This window comes from Melopsittacus undulatus, chromosome 3, assembly GCF_012275295.1.
Source record: "Melopsittacus undulatus isolate bMelUnd1 chromosome 3, bMelUnd1.mat.Z, whole genome shotgun sequence".
NCBI classification, from domain to species: Eukaryota; Metazoa; Chordata; class Aves; order Psittaciformes; family Psittaculidae; genus Melopsittacus; species Melopsittacus undulatus.
Window position 1 is genome coordinate 69347321 of NC_047529.1, and position 19705 is coordinate 69367025.

General features: G+C 36.5%; 1 protein-coding gene across 1 annotated transcript in view; it reads left to right on the top strand.

Annotated features, from left to right (window-relative positions):
- The window catches only part of LAMA2 (laminin subunit alpha 2), a 361887-nt gene that overhangs the window by 151539 nt on the left and 190643 nt on the right, over positions 1 to 19705 (top strand). Inside the window, exons 10-12 of the mRNA XM_031054109.2 lie at positions 3664 to 3824; positions 7497 to 7637; positions 8985 to 9158. Of these exons, the coding sequence (XP_030909969.2) occupies positions 3664 to 3824; positions 7497 to 7637; positions 8985 to 9158 (476 nt within the window). The remainder of the gene's footprint in view (positions 1 to 3663; positions 3825 to 7496; positions 7638 to 8984; positions 9159 to 19705) is intronic.

Genomic DNA, 19705 nt, shown 5'->3' on the forward strand with positions numbered 1-19705 from the left:
AAAGCCTCTGTATACTCAAAGGTAGGACAGAAACTGATAGTATCCAAGTAGAAAGCAGGGAATAACAGCTTCAACAAATGAAGCCCCATTCAAACAAGGCCTATGAAATAATAGACCCAAAGCAAAAGATGTGCTTCTGCTGTAATGTTAGTTCATTACAACAATAACAAAAGACAGATCTGAAACATCTGCCCTCAATTGAAATATAATTAGTTTGTTGACATACTATGCAATGGAGAAGCCTGGTCAAAAGATAACCAGTGGGACTCTGACAGGAATTTACATACTGTGCGATACAATGAGAGCCTAGGTCTTGCAAGTGCTGTAAATGAAAGAAGACATCAAGCCAAATAAAATACACAGACTAACCATATCAACCAGCATTAAGAGCTGGAAGAATGTATTATGTTTAATAGTCTCTACATCTTCCTCCCTCTGCTGGAATGTGAGGTCTTTAGATAGATGGTAGGCTGAAGGTTATCCACTATTGTGTACAGTGTATAAGAAAGGGGATTGCTGGGCTGGTGGCGTTTCTAATCCTGGTCTCTGTTCCTTAACTACAGAGAAACCAAAGAGCAGAAGGGAAGATTCTTGATGGAGAACTAAAAAATGGACTGACTGGGAAATGGAGAAGACAATATAGATTTTGAAGTTGTCCCCTTCTGAGATAGTTAAATGAATTTGAGTTTGCTGAGGCTTAACCCTTGAAATATAAGAATGATCTTGAAACTTTCAAATAAGACTGGCTCATTTCTAAAGAGTTAGATGTGCTTGTGTCTTTTACTGCTGAACCCTGGTGTACAGCAGGGTATGTTCCTCTGGAAGGAACGGAAGTTTCTCTCTAGGTTGTCCAACTAAGATGCACTGACCCAGATTACAAAAGAGCCTGAGTCCTGCTGTGTTGTGAGCCCTCACTGATGGCTAGCTGAGGGGAGGGTAACTCAGAAATTTGAAAATCAGCTGGACGGCAACATCAAAACCCATGGAGCATATGGTTTCATGATAGTAAGGAACACAGAAATTTCATGCACTGGGAGTCTGTATATAATTAAGACAGATCAAGAAAGTGGCAGTCAATATGATCTGCTACAGGAGATCAAAGAGATCTCCTTACAAGGCTAGAGAAGACAGATTGAATTTCATCTCTGTATAGATTAACAGATGATATAATTTAAAACTCCTGTAGGTGACTGCTGCTTCAAACAACTAGTTAGAGAAATCATAGAAAGAGAAGCACCTTCGGAATGATGTATGTGGAACTGGTTTAAAAGTCTCTCTCCTCTTGAAGGGCAACCAAATTCATCATTCTTACAGGAATGAGAAGGCCTCACTAAAAACACCTTAATCAAAACAAGAAAACCTTTAAAAATCAAAATCCAAGATTGCTAATGGCAAACATAGGGTTTACAGACTACATGTTCAAAGATTAATTCCTCTAGGTCAAAATGATTCAAGCGATACAATTAAACTAGCAAAAAATAATCTACTTAAACAATAAAAAAGAACCTCCCTGAAAATCAGAAGCTATATCTAGCAGGAAAGGACATAAATGGTGACAGATTCTGGAAAGTCGTGCTTTTAGTGGCACATACACAAATTTTAAGAAATAACTTGCTAAGTGCTTAAATGTTGCTAAGAAGTACTTTAGATAAATCAGAATCAAAAAGACTCCAAGAGATTCAAATTCAGTAGGAGTTAAATATAGTTATGGTGTAATCAAGTTATAATGAGACATTTCAAGAAACAAAAGGACACAGCAGAAAAGCTAGATTAATTCTTTGTGTCAGTGAATAGGAGAGTTTAGGGAATTTCCCACTTCGGAGTCTGTTGATGGGGGGCATTCAGAAGAACTGTCTCAAACAGAAGTGTCAGGTTTAGACAAGGTGATAAATGAAGAATAAAAATTCATCAGGCATATATTGTATTTATCCATGGCTTCTGGATGTAGTTGTAAATTGAGTTGCTTGAAGTATTAAATGCAATTTATAATGCAATTGCCCAGGGAGGTTGTGAATGCTCCATCCCTGGCAGTGTTCAAGGCCAGGTTGGACAGAGCCTTGGTGACATGGTTTAGTGTGAGGTGTCCCTGCCCATGGCATGGGGGTTGGAACTAGATGATCTTAAGGTCCTTTCCGATTGTAACTTTTCTATGAACTATTCTATGATTCTATAATACTTTTAAAAACTGACATTAATATTACATAAATACAACCTGTTTATCCAATTTTTCAAAGAAAGGCAGAGAGTTCCAGGAAACTAAAATCAGGTCTGCTTCCTGTACCAAGGAAATCAGTAGAACTACAATGAACGATTTATACCATTTCTAAACTGTGGCAAAACCAGGTAAAACTGAAGATCAGGGTTTTTGTATTGGACAGTGTGCCTTCTGAATCTGTTTGAAGGATTCAATGAACATGTGAACAAAGGCTCATTTGATTAATCTTGTATTTTGATTTTCAAAAAATTTGACAAGATACTTCACCAAAGACAATGAAAGGAAGTGTAACAGAATAAGGAGGAAAGGCTCTTTCACTTTATTAGTACTTGGTTAAAAGACTAAATGGACCATTTTCATAGTGATGATCAATATGAACTGTTGAAAATATTCCTATTTAACCTGGAAAGGGAATGAGTAGGAAGGTGACAGTTTAGCAAGTACAAAATCTTTCAGCACAGAAAAAAATGAAAGAACTGAAAAATGTTCAGAAAAATCTCAAGATAGCCAGTGGCAGTGTAGTAAAATAACTGATGAATTTCTATAGCAATGAAAGGAAAAGTAGAACACAGACAAAAGTAGTTCTACTTGTACATTCATTGCAGCCATTTCTGAATTAAGCACTGCTAGTTGTGAAACAACTCTTAGAATTACCTTGGACTGTGCACTGGATGTATCAGCTCAGTGCTGGCTTAGCAGTAGTCAAGAAGGTCAATAGAGCCTAAGGAAATATTACTGGTGTTTAAAAAATGAAACTGGAAAAAGCATGAAACCACTTGTAAGTCCACAGTATGCACTCCGTTCTCCTTACATAATTTATTGGAACTGGAAACAATGAAGAGGACAACAGAGTTTTTCAGCCATAGGAAGCAGTTTCTGTGTAAGAGCTATTAAATAGGCTTAGGAGGTTTTGGCGTATGAAATAAAAATGTAATACGGGGTAAAATAGAGGTATATTGAACTCAGATGACATGAAGAAACTGAGGAGGGAATAGGTACTTGCTGTTCCCCGTGATATGAGAATTAGAGGGCAATAAATACAGGTTTAGCGCTGTTCTCTTTCACACTACATATGGCTAAATGTGGAATGTACTGCTAGGGAGCTTTATGAATTCTGAAAGTATGTTTAAAGGCAATTAGGTGAATTAATGGAACAGAAGTTTATCAGAGACTGTTAGGTGCAAGGAAGTAGGGATACATTTCAGTTTAGATCTCTAATATATGTATTTCTGGAAGCTCAGAATTCAGATTGCTGTATGCTTGGTTTATTCTTGCATGCTTTATTCTAGCCTTTCTCAGACAGGATGCTGAGTCAAGTAGTCTGACCCACAGTAAGTGCCATTATGTTACATCTACCAAAGGTGTTGTTTTGAGCACCCTAAAACACATCTGATAGTAGTAGTAATGATGAATCAAACATGTCTCATGTTTTCTCCCTCTTCCCATAGATATGTTGCCTGGTTTCTGTCACTGCAAGATTGGTTATGCAGGAGAGAGCTGCGATAGATGTGCCTTGGGTTATATGGGGTATCCTGAATGCCTGCCCTGCAAGTGCTCTCTGGAAGGCAGCGCAAATGCTGACCCTTGCGTAGGTCCCTGCATCTGCAAGGTATGGATGTCAGATTCTTCCGAGCTGTAGGAAGATACAGATGATATTGAAAGCTATCATACAATAGTGTTCCACTGTTCTCCCTAACTGTGTTAATATGTATATTACTCACTTCTCATAGAACACTTGTTCTTGGTCCTGTAAAGTCTAACATTGTCGTGTGTCATCTCAGTATTCACTTTAATTAACATAGGTGCCTAGGAGACTGCTGCTGTCATACAAGTCCTTAGAAATCAGTAATGAAGGGATACGTAAGAAACCTGTGAGTTATTTGCTTCAAACTCCCATCCTCATCTACTCAGAATCTCTGTTTAAAATACTGTGGGCTCTAAAACTAACATGTAATGTGACTTCAAAAAGAAAATGTGGTGAACTGATGACTTTTTAAAACAAAAAAAGAAGTCTGCCTTTTAGGAGTTGTCATTAGGGACATAATTAATTTTTTCTTGCCAAGTTCCAAACTGAGAGCGTTCTTTCCTGCCTTGGGATGGTTGTTTAGAAATCAGTAACATTGAAAAAAAAAATCCATCCCTTTTGTAGGATGAATTTCCTAATTTCTAGGAAGAAAATGTAAGAATTATTTTCTCTGTGTGCCTTTATGTACCTCCACCAAACTATATATTGACATGATATTGGAATAGAAGAGTTTTAAAAGCACATGCATCCACCTCTTAACGAAATACCTAGTTACCAGAAATGCTTTAAAAATGCTAGTGCCATGGTTTAGTAAGTGACCATGAATATTCCCAAAGGACAATTTGCAGTATTGTGGGTCAGTTTTTCTGCGATGTACCTGTGGGAGTTTCCTTCCAGCATTTAATTGACAAAATTAGTCACAAATGTGAATTTAAAAAGACTTACATTACATGCTTAAATACAAGAACATACAAAAAATACTTCAATCTATCAGCTCATGCTGCATGCATACATAAAGCTCTGGTGTGACAGCTGAATAGCACTGAAATCTACTCAGAGAATTAACCTTATGCTCACTTTATGTAACAGTCACATGCTCTCCGTCAGAAATAAAATCTGTCCATATCACAGTTCAAATTCCTAAACTATCAGATCTACAAGATCAGAAAAGAGGTGCTTTTGCTATAATCTGACTTAAAAGGGAGCTTTGAAGAAGGTGTTATATATATACAAAAATGTATGTCATTATAAATAAATATAAAAATCTAAATATAACTAGAAAATAACTACTGCTTCATGATTCCTATTATTATGACATTATTTGTGTAATGCCAAACTGACCTGTTAGCACAATCAGACCAAAATGAACAAACATGGAAAGCTCATTGTTCCTATCCCACAGAGTTCTCACTATACACACCTCATGTCACACACTTGTGTACACCTTTCTGCTGCCCTAATTCCTCTTTAAGTGCTTGTGGGAGAAAAATTATACCCTTTTCAGATAGCTGAGATACATACATACACATTTATTTTCACTAGCTATTTTGAAATTCAAATCAAAGCAGATTATGGTCAAAGGGACATTGAAATCATCAGATTAGTTATGCTCCATATGAAGAATAAAGTAGGATGTCAGGTTAATAATAGGTCTTAGAAAAAAATGCTTCCTCTCTTAATCACATCTTTCAATTACATATGATGAGCTCTAAATTTACTAAAGCTAGTTTTCTTGTAAAGGAAATTGCTGAAGAGCAGTTCTAACTGTAAGCAGCAAACAGCAACAAAGTAAGCATTAGATTGTTATCTTTACCCCATTAACCAGAGTAAACTAAAGTACAGAAAGGTGAACAAGTGTCAATTTTTTTCCCACTAATTATCTCAGAGAGCTTTCTGAAGATATATTGTCAATGTCTTATCTTTGCATAGTTTAAAACTGAACACAGTATTCATAAATAAATGAGGCTATAGAAAGATTGCTTCATTGGCTGAAAGATAGGTTGGATCTCCTTTCCAACTTGGAGTCGTTCACTGAATTTGCTGCCTCCTGAACAGAATTATACAGTTGTTACTCACTGATGACATACTTGTGATTGCAGAGTAGGGCAACTTTCCATTTAAACACATGGTTTTGCTTTGCAGCTGTCTTTTTTTATTTCCCCCTTCCCTCACCACATACTCTGATAAGCACATCAGCAAGGTCTGAAAGTTTTGTGACCATAATGTCACACTTCTGTGACCAGTGTTCATAATTGTGATTTCTAGAATTGGGCATGAGAGCATTTATGTGCCTGTGAGTTCCCAAATGTTACCCACATTATTTTTCATATGATGCAGGGGTAGATGGGTTATTTCAGCATATCTGTGGTAATAATATGCATTGATTAATCCTGAGATTGCTGGTAGAAATACCATTATTGAAATTAATGAGATGTTGAAGTTAAAAGAAATTGACTGATAGCCTTGAGTTGTATTAAAGAGATTTTTGATTTGTTGAGCAGATTCTACATGATGTTGTTGAAGGCGTGCATAAATACAGCACAGCAACAGAGTCAGAAAAGATATTTTGCTACATGTCTTGTTACTGTATAATCAGTGGTGAAAACCTATTTACGTTTTCATTTCCTTCTTTACCTGTCCTTACCCCTCCCCCCCTCACTGTCTCTATTTTCTCTTGATCTGTGTGTGCTGTCCTTTCCCCCCATGCTTTCAGATGTTTTGCTCTGCATTTTCGCTCTTTGTTAGAACTTAACGAGGAGGCTACCAAATAGCTTTTGGTAAACTTACTTCGGAGCTGCATATTTCAAGGAATCATAGACTACACAGCGTGGGCAGGATTTTTATAATGTGTTCATTCTCTGCTGATGTGCAGCCAACAATTTGGTCCTATTTACATACCATAAAGTACTGTCTCCAGGATTAAAGAGACTGTATGTTAACACTTTGGAAAGGGAAAGAATTTTCTGGGCTACCTTGAGGGAAAAATACTGAGTTACTAAGCCAGTACCATAGCATGATCCTTTTGCAACATGCTTTTGTAGAAAAGCTACCTTTATCTTTGCAAAGAAGACAAACTAATTTATTATGTAAGATAGTAGGACTTAATGCACAGCCTAAGCTTTCTCTGAAAAGTGTAATTACCAAATGCTAAGTTTAGAATTCTTTGTGTATGTTCAGTGCCTGGATTTCTCCAGGGGAAAAGTTTGCAGACTTGGCTGTGTGACTGGCAAACACGTGTAGTCATGGAAAGGCAAAATGCATCACTTTTAAAGCTTGGATTTAATCTGAATTCACCTATTAATGATAGGCCACTGGAAAACTTCAATACTGAATGATTAGTGCAACTACTACGTTTCACCTGTAGTTGACATCAATTGGGCGTGCCAGATTTTATCAGCCATACCTACAAACTGTAATTTTTGAAGCTGTAACATTGTGTCCCATACTTCATAACTCTCTGAGACTTTTAAGTGTAAAGGAAATAAATTAGATTTTCCCTGAAATTAAGTATGTCCATTTGTGTAGAGGAAAAATTAAGAATCTTATAATGTCCAAATGCTGTGTCCTGTTATTTATACGTAGCCGTGGTAACTTATATTGTGTAGAGGATTTGCTCCTAATATTCACAAATAAGAATAGTCTTTCCTATAAATGTCTTTATAATCCTGAATTTGTACTCTCCTGCAAAGCATAAAGCTGGTGATCTCAAGTTCTAATCTATGATAACTGAAGTGATATTGTAATCTGCATTTCCAGGAACATGTTGAAGGAGAAAACTGTGATCGTTGCAAACCAGGTTTCTTCAACCTGCAGCAAAATAATCCCAAAGGCTGTGAGGAGTGTTTCTGCTCTGGGAAAACAAGCATCTGCACACACTCTCACCTTACCTATGGAAGTGTAAGAAAAATCACACCCTATCAGTACATGTCACTGAGTTTGTGTTTTTGTGTGTTGTCACTGTCCATTGTCAGGGAGTTCATCTTATAAAATCATGCATGCACTTTTATTCCCCATATATTTTTATTTTATAAAAATGTTTGTAACCTTTGTTTCTCTTAATTGTGAGAAAATTCTGAAAAATTACGGTTAAATTAATGAAAAGTGCAAAAGCTATAAAAATGAAGCCACCTGCATAAACAAAGTCCCAGATTGTGCTTACATAATCTGTCCTGAGTTAAATGCAACATATCTATAGGGCAACTTCTTTTACAGGTAATTATTAAATTTCTAGACCTGAAGTAATTAAGGATTTTTAAACATTAAATGTACAACACACACCTTAGGTAAGAAAAAGGGTTGCCTTGCAGGAGGCATTTTGAGTAAATTTCTTTTGCATACTGCATTCTCAGAGAAGGATCTGAAAGAGAGATAAACCTAGTGTTCTTGTTTGTGTTATAGAAAAACAAGAATCTTTAACCTGCAAATATACTTTCAGTTAGTTCACAAAACTCAGACACTGAATCTGCTGTAATTGGTGTATACTACGTATTCATGTCTGTACAGTGAGTTTGGGAAATGTGTTCCAGGTCTATTAGCTCCTGGTTTTGGCTGTATTGGTATGCTGGAAGTCTGTGAGTAAAATCATATATGCCTAGTGTGCTCATTTACATGCCAGCATCTGGAAAATCTTTCATCCCACAGCTGAACTAATTTATTGTTCTGCTTGTATCCAGGCACTAGAAGCTTTGTATGAACAGTGTGTTCTTCTATGGTGATTCATTTATGATGGGATTTCAGAAATTCAAGTTCTGGTGCTTTCCAGCTTTGCTGTGGCTTTCTAAAATAAGTGTATTTAAATTTTTAAGTTGTAAGGTTTAGAACTAAAAATTATTATAAATCATGCTGTTTACTTCAATCAGAATTTGTATATCCATTTGTCAGCTCATCTTCTGTATCTTCTGTGACTGATATTAGTAATTGAAAACTTGTACAGTATTTGGAGATATTCTTATGCATATGTTTGTACAATAGAATTTCTCCTTGTTCTGGACCATATGAAGCAGAAAAAGTAAATACTTGCAGTTACTTCAAACTCCTCAGTTATAACTCCCAGACACATACAACAGGAGAAATTTTTGTTTCTTTGTTGTTTCCTTTGTTCCTAATCTGTTATTAATCATATAATCAGTTTTTTTTTTTTTAATGGAAGAATGAGAGGCTCTAACTATTGAAATGACTGATTTCCTGGTGTCCTGGTTCTCACTGTGATGTGTTCTGTTTTGTCTTATTTTTCTGTCATTTTAGACAGAGGACATGAATGGCTGGTATCTGACTGACTTACCAGGTCTCATCAGAGTTACCCCCAAGCAAAAGAGATTTGATGGGCATCAGCAGTATAGCATCAGCAATGTGGCTGCTCGAAAAGTACTGCCACAGACTTATTATTGGAGTGCACCCAGTTCTTATTTGGGCAACAAAGTAAGTGCAGATGGTACATGCCTAAATGCTAATTTGATTTCTTGAGAAAAGAAGTAAGGCTTTGAAGAGGGGTGAAACTGAGGGAAGATTAAATTGGATAGCTATTTGACCAGCAAAACTGCAAGCAGAAAGGAAATCATGCTTATGGAGCATCCTTGTGAGGCAAAATGTTAAGCAGAGAAAATTAACTAAGAGTCTTTGACCTTGAGTGTTCTTTGGGCTTCTCCTGTCAAGTATTGCAGAAGTCTGTATAGTTCACAGCATTATTTTTTGAATGAATTAGCTGGTGTGTCATTCAGCTTGTCCTGTTCTCTACCCACCTTGTCCTCAGTTTTGAAAAGCAGTTCCCTCGTCTGCTTTCCAGAGATATGTGTGTCAGATGTTGTGGGGGTGTGTTACAAAACTTTAGTGTTTGGCAAGAAACTTGTGTGTTGGAAGCTCCCTGCCCTAGAACTCAGAAAATTGCTGTTGTGAGCCCTGTGCCAGTTCTAATGCATATATTTATCCAAGTCTGCATGTGTCCATGCCTGTATACGCATACTCATGCCCTGCAGGTTAATTCCAAACATTTGCTTTCTAAAGTCTTGGATACTTCAGTCGTTTGTCGGGCTTCTCATCATTAGACTTTTTGCTATCATACAGGATACCTTCATGAAAGTCTTATTTTTTTTCCCAGACAGTAGAATCAAGAACTGAATGAGTTCTAAATATGAAGAAAGCTAAAGAGCCTTCAATTTAGCATAACCCCATATATGATAAACCTCATCAGAAATGCTAACACTAATGCACTTGAGCACATTTTCCTCTGTAGTCTGTTCAAACTAGTCAACCTCCAATTTTTTTTCTTCCTGTTGGCTGAAAAGCAACATGACAGAAGGTAAGTGAACACGTTGAAACTAAATAGCATCATTCCAAAGAACTGGGCATCCTGTTCATGGCCATAAATTTTCAGGCTCATTTAGTGGGCAAGGGAGAGTTTCTTCTGTAATCTTCCATGTCTGGTGAACTTACCATGGGATATGAACTGATACTTTTCCAGGCAGAATTTCTTCCTGCTTCTATTCAGTGAGCAAAATAATGGTAAGAATGTGCAAAAGTATATTGAAGATGGAAGATATTTTTTCAGTATAGTTTGGAGGCCCTTTGTGGTTACCGTCAGATATCTCTGTATGAATGAAGCAATTTGCCTTAATAAGTGAACCATGTAAATTTTTGATACTACAATAATACTGAAAGCACTCACCAATTACCACAGTACATCTTAACTGTCATGTTGTGTTATGTAGACTATAGTCATAATGACATGCTTAAGCCATATGATTTATGCTATGGAAAGGGAAATAAAAATAGAATATTGAGAGTCCTCATTTGTAAACTCAATAAAACATTTCTCTAAATAGCTGAAAATTGATAAACCCAAATAGCTGAAACTATGTAAAAACATCCTTTCTTGAGAGTGATTGCTAGCTGCATTACAGTAGAATAATTGGTATCTCAGAGCAGGCAAGCTTCTTTAACAATTCATGTCTTAGGAATTGTAGAGAACAATTTAGGAATTTTGTATCAAGATATACATTTCTATTGCAATTTATAAATCTTATGTCACAGAAAACTACCCTTCCTTTTTACCATTAAAATTATTGCACTTAAATTGAATAACAAAAATTAGTAACCATCCTGCATTTCCTAGTTTTCAAATATAGCTCAAAAGGCTTATTTAAAATAATTCTGTTAATGTAAAGTTGGCGTGTTGTGCGTATGCTTCCACAATGTTTATTGCAATATGTGTGCCATCTACTTGTTTTACGTCCATCTCCAAATGTTCTTTTGGATGAGAAAAGTGTAAATAGGATGCTTCTGAGTGTGCAGCCTTCAGCTTTCTCTTTTTTGCCTAAATCTAGGTGGCACTAGCCTATGTGATAGTCATCTCTTTGTCCTTACAGACACATTATACCTAACAAGAGGCTATAGATGATACAGGATTATTGTTTGTCACAGTGGGACAAGAACATGAGCAAATTACTTTAACATCACCACCTCCTTTTGGTCTTATAAATTTATATGCTGCTACCAAAACTTAAACTTTGTTGTACGAACTCAGATTTTTTATTATTTTTTTTTTAATCCAGATATTTCACCTGTTTTTCTATATGATATGCATTTGAAGTGGAAAATTGAACACTGTTTCTGATACAGAATATGTTTGGAAATAATCTGGAGGAAATTAATTTCTAGAAATAAAATATCCAGCAGATAATTTGGAAGAACAGATTTAAAATTACTAGTATTAAGATTTTAGTAGGTATCATAAAACAGTTTATCTTCTTTGCTGCCTACCTTATCACAGCCTCCTGAACTAATGTTTGCAGCAATCATGAGGACTTGTGGTTTGTTAGAGTTTCTAATTACTGAAAAATTGTCTTATTCTGTGAACTCTGATTACAATTCAGGTGTTTAAAACCCCCATTTGGTTTTCATTAACAGTTTCTTAAATTGTTTTGACAATGGATTTGTAAGCTTATTTTAAATTTGAGTCCATGCTAAAATATTTTGTAAACTTGTCTGAAAGTGTTATGAGTTACATTCTGGTAATGTTTGATTAAAGCACTGAAAGGAAAGTATAAAATTAATTAAAAATTAGATACCAAACTCAGCAGGATGATGTGAAACTTACTTAAAGTTGGTGTGAGAGGGTTAGGTGTCCACAGTGTTACAGAAGCCGGAATTATGTATATACTCTGACTCATTTCTTTCCTTTGATAACCTCAGCAAAAAGCAATTTGATAACTTGTATTTTGAGTAGAAGGTATTAGCTAAAAGAAAACATTATATGGAGCACTTCTAAATAAAGCCTTTCTCCCCCATCGCACACATACATGAGGGGCAACTGAGGCCCTTGAGATTCCATGTAGAAACATCCACCTTTGGTCACAGAAAGTCTCTCTGCTGTTGCACTATTTTTGTTCCTTTCCCTGCTGAGGACCAGCTTTAACCATGAAGGCTGAGATACACCATGCATCTTTCAGATGGTTAGGGCACTGCCCTTGGTCAGCATTCACAAATTAGTTCGGCATTTAGGTGGAAGCCATCCTAGAGTTCAGGTCTCTGAAAATTTTAGGTCTCAACATCCAGCAGTCATACAGAAAATAGATAATACGTTTGCTCTAACCCTTCTGTCTGGGTTTTGAGCAGGTGTTAGTGCTGCCATTACTCAGATTGCAAACAACATGATAGAAGCCCTAAAACCCTTTGGCTCAGAAACAGTCTGCGTACTGACAGATTTTACTCAGACTGAGAAGTTTCTTGCACCAGATATTTTACAGGAGTCATTTGAACTATTTGTACAGCATGATCCCATTCAGTGTAAGTAAAGTTAACGTGATTTGGTCCTTCATGCAGGTTATGTTGAAAATTAAAGCACAAGATGCCTGGATAAAGGGGTTTGTTATCTCTTGGAAACATTCTAGCACAGTATGTTTGTCAACTCGATAGACTTAAGTGGCTGTATGATGAACACATAGTTCTTTCTCTGACCTCTAGTAAAAAAAAAGACAACAGCTGAAAATTTTGTGCAGAGTCTGTGCCTATAGAACAGGAAGGAAACTTGTCTGACTTAACACTGTCACTTCATTTATTTTGCCTGTTCTTTTATAATTAGCTGTGTAAACTATTTGCTGCTTTACAGATGTCAATATTTCTTTGACTCCAGAAATGAAGACACTGTAATAAGCCTGTAGTCAATATGTACAAACTTTAAAAATCTATCAGGCCTTTAAAAGTACTCTACTGTGGAAAGCTAAAGATTGGAATAGAGTGAGAGGTTTGTTTTGTGACATATTATCTATTGCAGACTGCCCAGAATACCTCATAGGATTAAATATTGAATTATAAAATAATCATAAGCTAGGTCCTTGTGGCTTTTATGTTTATTTGCTTCCATTTGTTTTCATTTCTTAGGCAATTCTGATGCAAAAGGCAGAATAATGCAAAGCAAATTGCACTCTACAGCTCCCAGGGGGAGAGAGGGAGTTGAAACCCAAAACATAAAGAAGCATAAATAATACAGTAATCAGCTGGAACAGAAATGCCATGATCAATTGTCCTAAATTATTAATGCATCTAAATCCAAAAAGCTTCATCTAGTATTGTCATGTTTTCAGAACTCAAGACTTTCTTATTCATAGGATATGATAGAGTTAGATACATCCACAATTCTCTTTCTTGCTTTTACTGGCTGCCTCAAAAAGGAGAAAATCCAGCATAACACCTTTTGGTATAAATGGATGAGATGAAAATTAAATTGTGTTTGGAAGCTACATTTTTATATCACCAGTTTGTTTTGAAATTCAGTGGCCTCATAAAAAGCAGTGAGTGACCTACCCTATGTAATTCCAACATTTAGCTGTGTCTTAAGTTCAACCAGCAGACTGAGTTTTTTGAGCATGTGTCTGTATTGCTTTTATTGTCAGGGAAGCTAAGTAGTGAAACTTAAGTAGGATTATGTGATCTCCCTTTCTGCACCTTTAGAAGATAAGTCTTTCTTTCACTTGATCATATGGACAGTTTAAGCCCTCATATAGAAGATTTGGTTATCTAGTGCAGACAATTGTCCAAGTCTAAGCCGGCCACCATGAAGTAACATAACAGCAGTGCTTAAAGTAGATGTTGAGGCAGTGATGTTAAGTCCAGTACTTGATGAATTTGTCTTTTTTGTACCCTCTGCACGGAAATGAGTTCCAGCCCCAGATCTGAATATGTAATGAATAACATCTCCAAGCTTGCAAAAGTGAATTGGGGATGGAGTAGGGAATATGATCCTCACATATAAGGCATAGCATTTAAAAAATAATTTTGTACAGACATTTATTGATTCTTAATGTTCTGTAAATTTGACTGGGATGAAATAGTGTAGTTATATGTACATTATCCATATTTGTAAAAGAAACAGTAATAGGCATCTGCAGCACATAGTATGCAAGAAATCTCCATTCAGAGTAATGCCCCTGAAGTTACTCAGAGTTGCTACAGCTATCACATTTTTTAATTAGTGTCAACAGCCAACACATGGCAGAAAATTAAAATGATTAATTTGAACCTAAAGAAACATATCTTTTGTAAGGGCAGCAACTTCAGTATCTTTTGTCTTTAATGTTTGAATGCATTCTTCTGATAAAAGGCTGGTTTAGTTTATTGATATGCTTTTATTTTTTAACAAGTAAACCTTAAAATAATGTAAATAATCTTTTTTATTTTAAATTACAGTCTAAATTATCTTGACTGTAATTAAGTCACTATCATAATCAGACACTAAAGTGTGAAGAGGTCTTCAACCAAATGTGCTGTTTATTAGCACTTACTTCAATATTGCTCCTAAAAAATGATATAATAGGCAAATTTAGGATGAGACAGAAAGCAGTAAAACAAGTGATGAACAAAACATTTTAAGGATCTGAACCGCAGCTGACTGATCCTTCCTTTACGTTTACTTAATTTGTATTACATGATTGGGTTTAGATTCCTTATCTTTCATAGAATCATGCAATAGTCAGGGTTGGAAAGGACCTTAAGATGAGTTCCAATGCCCCTGTCATGGGCAGGGACACCTCACACTAGACCTTGTAGCCCAAGGCTCTGTCCAACCTGGCCTTAAACACTGCCAGGGATGGAGCATTTACCATTTCTTTGGGCAACCTGTTCCAGTGCCCCACCACCCTCACAGTAAGAACTTAGATCTTTGCTGAAATATTCTCACATGGTGCTGTGGCACCATGAAATGAGACTGGGGGGAGGGCAGGTGATGTTTCTGTTTTTTTTTTTCACAGCTGTGATTAGCCAAATTTTTCTTGATCCCCAGCACAAGTTGAAAAAGTATCAGGACTGGCCTATTGAGAGTTCAGCTACCCATGACTGTCAAGAACCACCAAGACATAAGTAAATTTTGCACACTTTGTTCCTCATTAAAGCTTTTAATAAAGTTTGGATAGCCTGTTGGGAGTTCATTATTGTGATTGCAAGGAAAACTAAGGATACCCAGTAGGATCTTACAGCCTCTGTGCCTTGGAAATGAGTTGAAGCAGGGCTTAGAATCTGGCTAGCTGAGTCCACTGACTGCAGTATTTCATGTTTCCCATGATACATCTAATTTCTTTGTGCTAAAATGATCTTATACTACCGTAGAGAAAAGAGGAAATTTATTGTTGGTGAAATTATTTCATAAATCTCAAGTGTCCTTTGCGTTACCTGCCTACCCAAGTCTGCCTTGAAGGCAAGGGTTTTAATCAGTAGTGGCAGTTGAAAAATGGGGGAAAAACAAGCAAGAAATAGAGTAGTTTCGCAGAAGAAGGGATATGAAAACTGGAGAGAGAATACTGAGGGGTGTTAGGAAATAATGAAGAAGAAAGCAAATTGGGGAATATGCTTGCCAAATTGAAAAGTTTTACTCTTCTTATCTCTAATCCCAAATACTAAAATACTGAAGGATCCACAAAGCAGAAAAAAACAGCAGAGGTTTAGATTGGATATAAGGAAGAAATTCTTTACTGTTAGGGTGGTGAGGTACTGGAATGGGTTGCCCAGGGGAGGTTGTGAATGCTCCATCCGTGGCAGTGTTCAAGGCCAGGCTGGATGAAGCCTTGGGTGATATGGTTTAGTGTGAGGTGTCCCTGCCCATGGCAGGGGGATTGGAACTTGATGATCTTAAGGTCCTTTCCAACCCTAACTATACTATTCTATGATTCTATGATTCTCTGACTTGGAAAGAATATATCTGGTGACTTGTACTGAGGGCTGATCAACATGCAAAGAAGCATTTTGATGGTGATTCCTAAGATATAGTTAAATTAAACAGTAGTTAATTAAGACTGCAGAGGAAAACTGTAGCTTATGGAAGGGAGGATACATAGGGGTTTTGTTCCTTTTGTATGCTTTTGCATGCTAAGTACATCTTCAGCCAATAAGCATTTGCTTTGAAAGTTGTATTTGGTGTTCCTTGTTGATCACAGGTTACCTGGAAGTAAAGGGCTTAATGGAGTTCTGCTCAACTTGTGCACTTTTATTATTCAGACAGAATTTATAGTCCAGACAATCTAGTTGATACTGGGTTACAGAGGAGTGTGATAAAGGAATATATGCCCATCACCAAAAAGGTGTAAGTAAGAGCTACTGAAAGGTCATTTGCGAAATGTGAGAGTCCCAAGGAGGTAATGTTTGGTTTCTAGATTTCCCTTTATGAGTAATTGACTTGCTGTTTCTGTTTGATTTACCTGCCTCCCCCCCGCAATTTACTCTAAATTTGAATTAATTATAACAACTTGAAGTAGAATGAAATTAAAATTGTTTAGTTTATAACTCATTAGTAAAACTGCATGATGCCACTGGGCTTTAGTTTTGTAATTTTGTGGTGTTCAACCTTCGCTTTCTGTATCAAAAAGGCTGTACGCAGAAGGGCAAAATAATGAGAATTTCGGAATGGGACATGGGAACCAGCCTTTTCTGCAAACCATTTGTAGTACTTTCAATCTGTGCTGTGTTGTTTTTGAAGTCTGGCAAGCTTAGTAGCACCTGACAATCTCAGCTTGTCTACAAGATAGATAATTCCATTATTTCCCTTTTACATATAGGAAATAGCGTTACTTTTATTCTCATCTGTCTTCAGAATCTAAGGTTTGGTGCCTAAACTTTATGGACTAACTTTACCTTGTGTCATCAAACGTTTTTAAGACCAAACCAGTGTAGCACAGGTGCCTGATCCAAGTGCTAGTCACTGGTGTACAGATGCAATGAAGAGGTATATGCAGGTGAATTTGTGTGACATATTTTTGTGACATTGTATGGTTATCATGTTAATTTTTAATCAGTTCATAGATCTGAGATGCCTAATCCAACTGACTTTATTAATGGCATTTTACATCAGCTATCATTAACAAAAAGGTTGAATATTTGTACCACAAAATGTTGGCAGGAGTCATTCATTTTTAACACACAAAACACCATTACTAACTATAACATAGAGGAAAGGAGAACAGTCTATTAATGGCGGAAAATGGTAAAAATTCAATTAAGTTATTAGTGAAAGAAAACTCAGACACTCAAAGTGTATAGAAAAAGCTGCTTTTATGCTGTGTTATGTTACGTTATTTTTTTTTTAATTTTATTTTGCTGTTCACTAATGGAGGGAAGTAACCAGTTCCACAACTAATCATAATAAAAATTGAGTAATTTTGTAAATTATGTATATTCTTGACTTTTTCATAAGTCATTGGTGAGTGGTACGGCAATTATGGTGTGAGTGCCTTGCAAACTCTAATTTTCAGGGGGTGATATTCCATACTTACTCAATTTCCAGTCAGTCATCCAGAAAGTAAATATAAAAATTATCACTTTTGTGTATTTTAGTTTAATAAGAAAAAGACAAATAAAAGCAGTCCATCAGATAGTCTGATATGAACATAATATTTTAACATCTACACTGGATGTGGCTCGGCTGGATTTAACCATCATACTGGTGTGTATGGTGCTGTGTGTTGTATTTGTTTCTAAACCTGTGTTGGTACACCAGCATTTTGTCCCCTGCTGAACAGAGCTTTCATGGTTCCAAGGCTTTCTCTCCAGCCCTTCCCACTGATCCATAACTCTTTTCACTTTCCTTCTATTTCTTCCCCATCCCATGGGAGAAAAGAGTATGTGAAAGGTGGGTGTTTTGCTGCTGGCCAAGGTCAACCCACCACACCACCACTGCAAGTGATGGTAGAAATAGAAACTTGAAGCCTTTGACAATACAGCAGTTGCAAAGGAAGTGTTCAGTATGGCTGTGATATACTGACAAATAATTGAACAATTAAATGGTAACTAGAAATGACAAGAAAGTAGCACAGTAGAGATCAGAAGCTTGAATTACTGGTTTAGTTCTAATTTGTCTTTTCATAGAGTCATTATTCTAAATAGTTTAATATTGTGAGTCATGCTTTGGTTTAACATCTGAACAGAGTGTGAAGTATCCTTTAAATCCCATAGGTCCTGTGTCTCATATTCACTATTCCTTCTGTCTCATCTACCCTATCATTTCTGATTTACTAAAGATTTCTGAATGGACCAATACTGCTTCATTGAATCTCTAGAAGGCAAAATGAGCTCCATTACTTTACATTCCTATTAAGCTTACAGACTGGAAGATGATCTTTAGCAGGAAAGAATGATGAGGAAAAGACTATTTTCCAGAGAGATCCTCTAACTAACTACAACTAATTTCTTTAGAAAGCAAACTTCAGTGGATATTTTAAATATTCGGTAGATTTCTAGGAGGGCTACCCTAACTACAGAATGTATTTGCCTTTGCCTTCCCAGACCTGAGACAAAGGCGTTAAGACCAGATACTTGGCATATTGAAGGGCTATTAATGTGCTAGAACCCAAATCTGAATTGTGATGAATTATTAAACAAGTGGTTTGTTGGGTGATTGAATATTACCTCAAAACACTGCTTGTCTCCTTGAGGCACATCCTGAGCTAAGTGAATTGAGCCAATTAGACTGACTGTCTCTTCGATGAGTTGTGGCCCATCAATGGTAATAGCTTATTGTGATGATAAATGAACCCATCTCTCAAACTGAAGCACGAGTGCACACTTCAGCAGTTTCCCTGAATCATAGGGCCTTTACCTATCAACTTCAGATTGACATCAATGAGAGCAGATAGCATGCATGAGTAGGCACAGATGATTGTTTTACCCAAATGAATATATTTGCACTTAATTTTGGTGAGTTTGTTTTGTGGTGTTGTTTGCTTCTTTTTTTCTTTTTTTTTTTTTTGTTTAAATGCTTCTGCCTGAACGTTCCATATTTATCTAGAAGTACCTAACATTTCTCACAATATGTGCAGTACCACCCCTCTCTCCTGAGATGGCTGAATGAATTTCTGATTGGCATTCTACATGCCTTTTCAGTCCTAAAGGCGTTCTATGTTATGATACAGGTGAATCCTTTCTTTTATTTTAAGAGTTTATTTTGTTTGTTTGGCCCTCTTAGCCCTGTCAGCTTACTTTCCAGAGGTAATTTCCTCAGATTGAGGAACTCTAATTAGCAGTATTTTTTACTATTTGATTACAAGCTTTTAAAATATCTTGAAACACTTAGACACTTCTAGACCAGTTCCTTGATTAGTTTAATTCTTCCTGAAGGCAGGAAATTTTTTTCACAGTGAAGGCTGTGGTTTTACCAACTTTCTGTGTCAGTTTTCTTCTGGGCTTTTCTGGTTGTTGTGTCCCCCACAAGGATTTCAAGTGTATTTTATTAATTAAAAGTGCCAGAAACACATACCCTCAATTTACTGCCCTGAAAGAAGATCTTGATTGTTACTCAATTTTTAAAATGGAATTACATAAGATAAATGGCTTTATATATTCCTAAACCAGATCTCAGTTATCCATAAGATAGCTACATTCTGCTCTGAAAGCGTGGCTTGGAGTGAGTACTCCTTAAATTAAACGCTTTAAGCCATTCAATGAGCCAGTCAACCCAGCAATCCTCTCTATACCCATGCTTCTTTTATGCT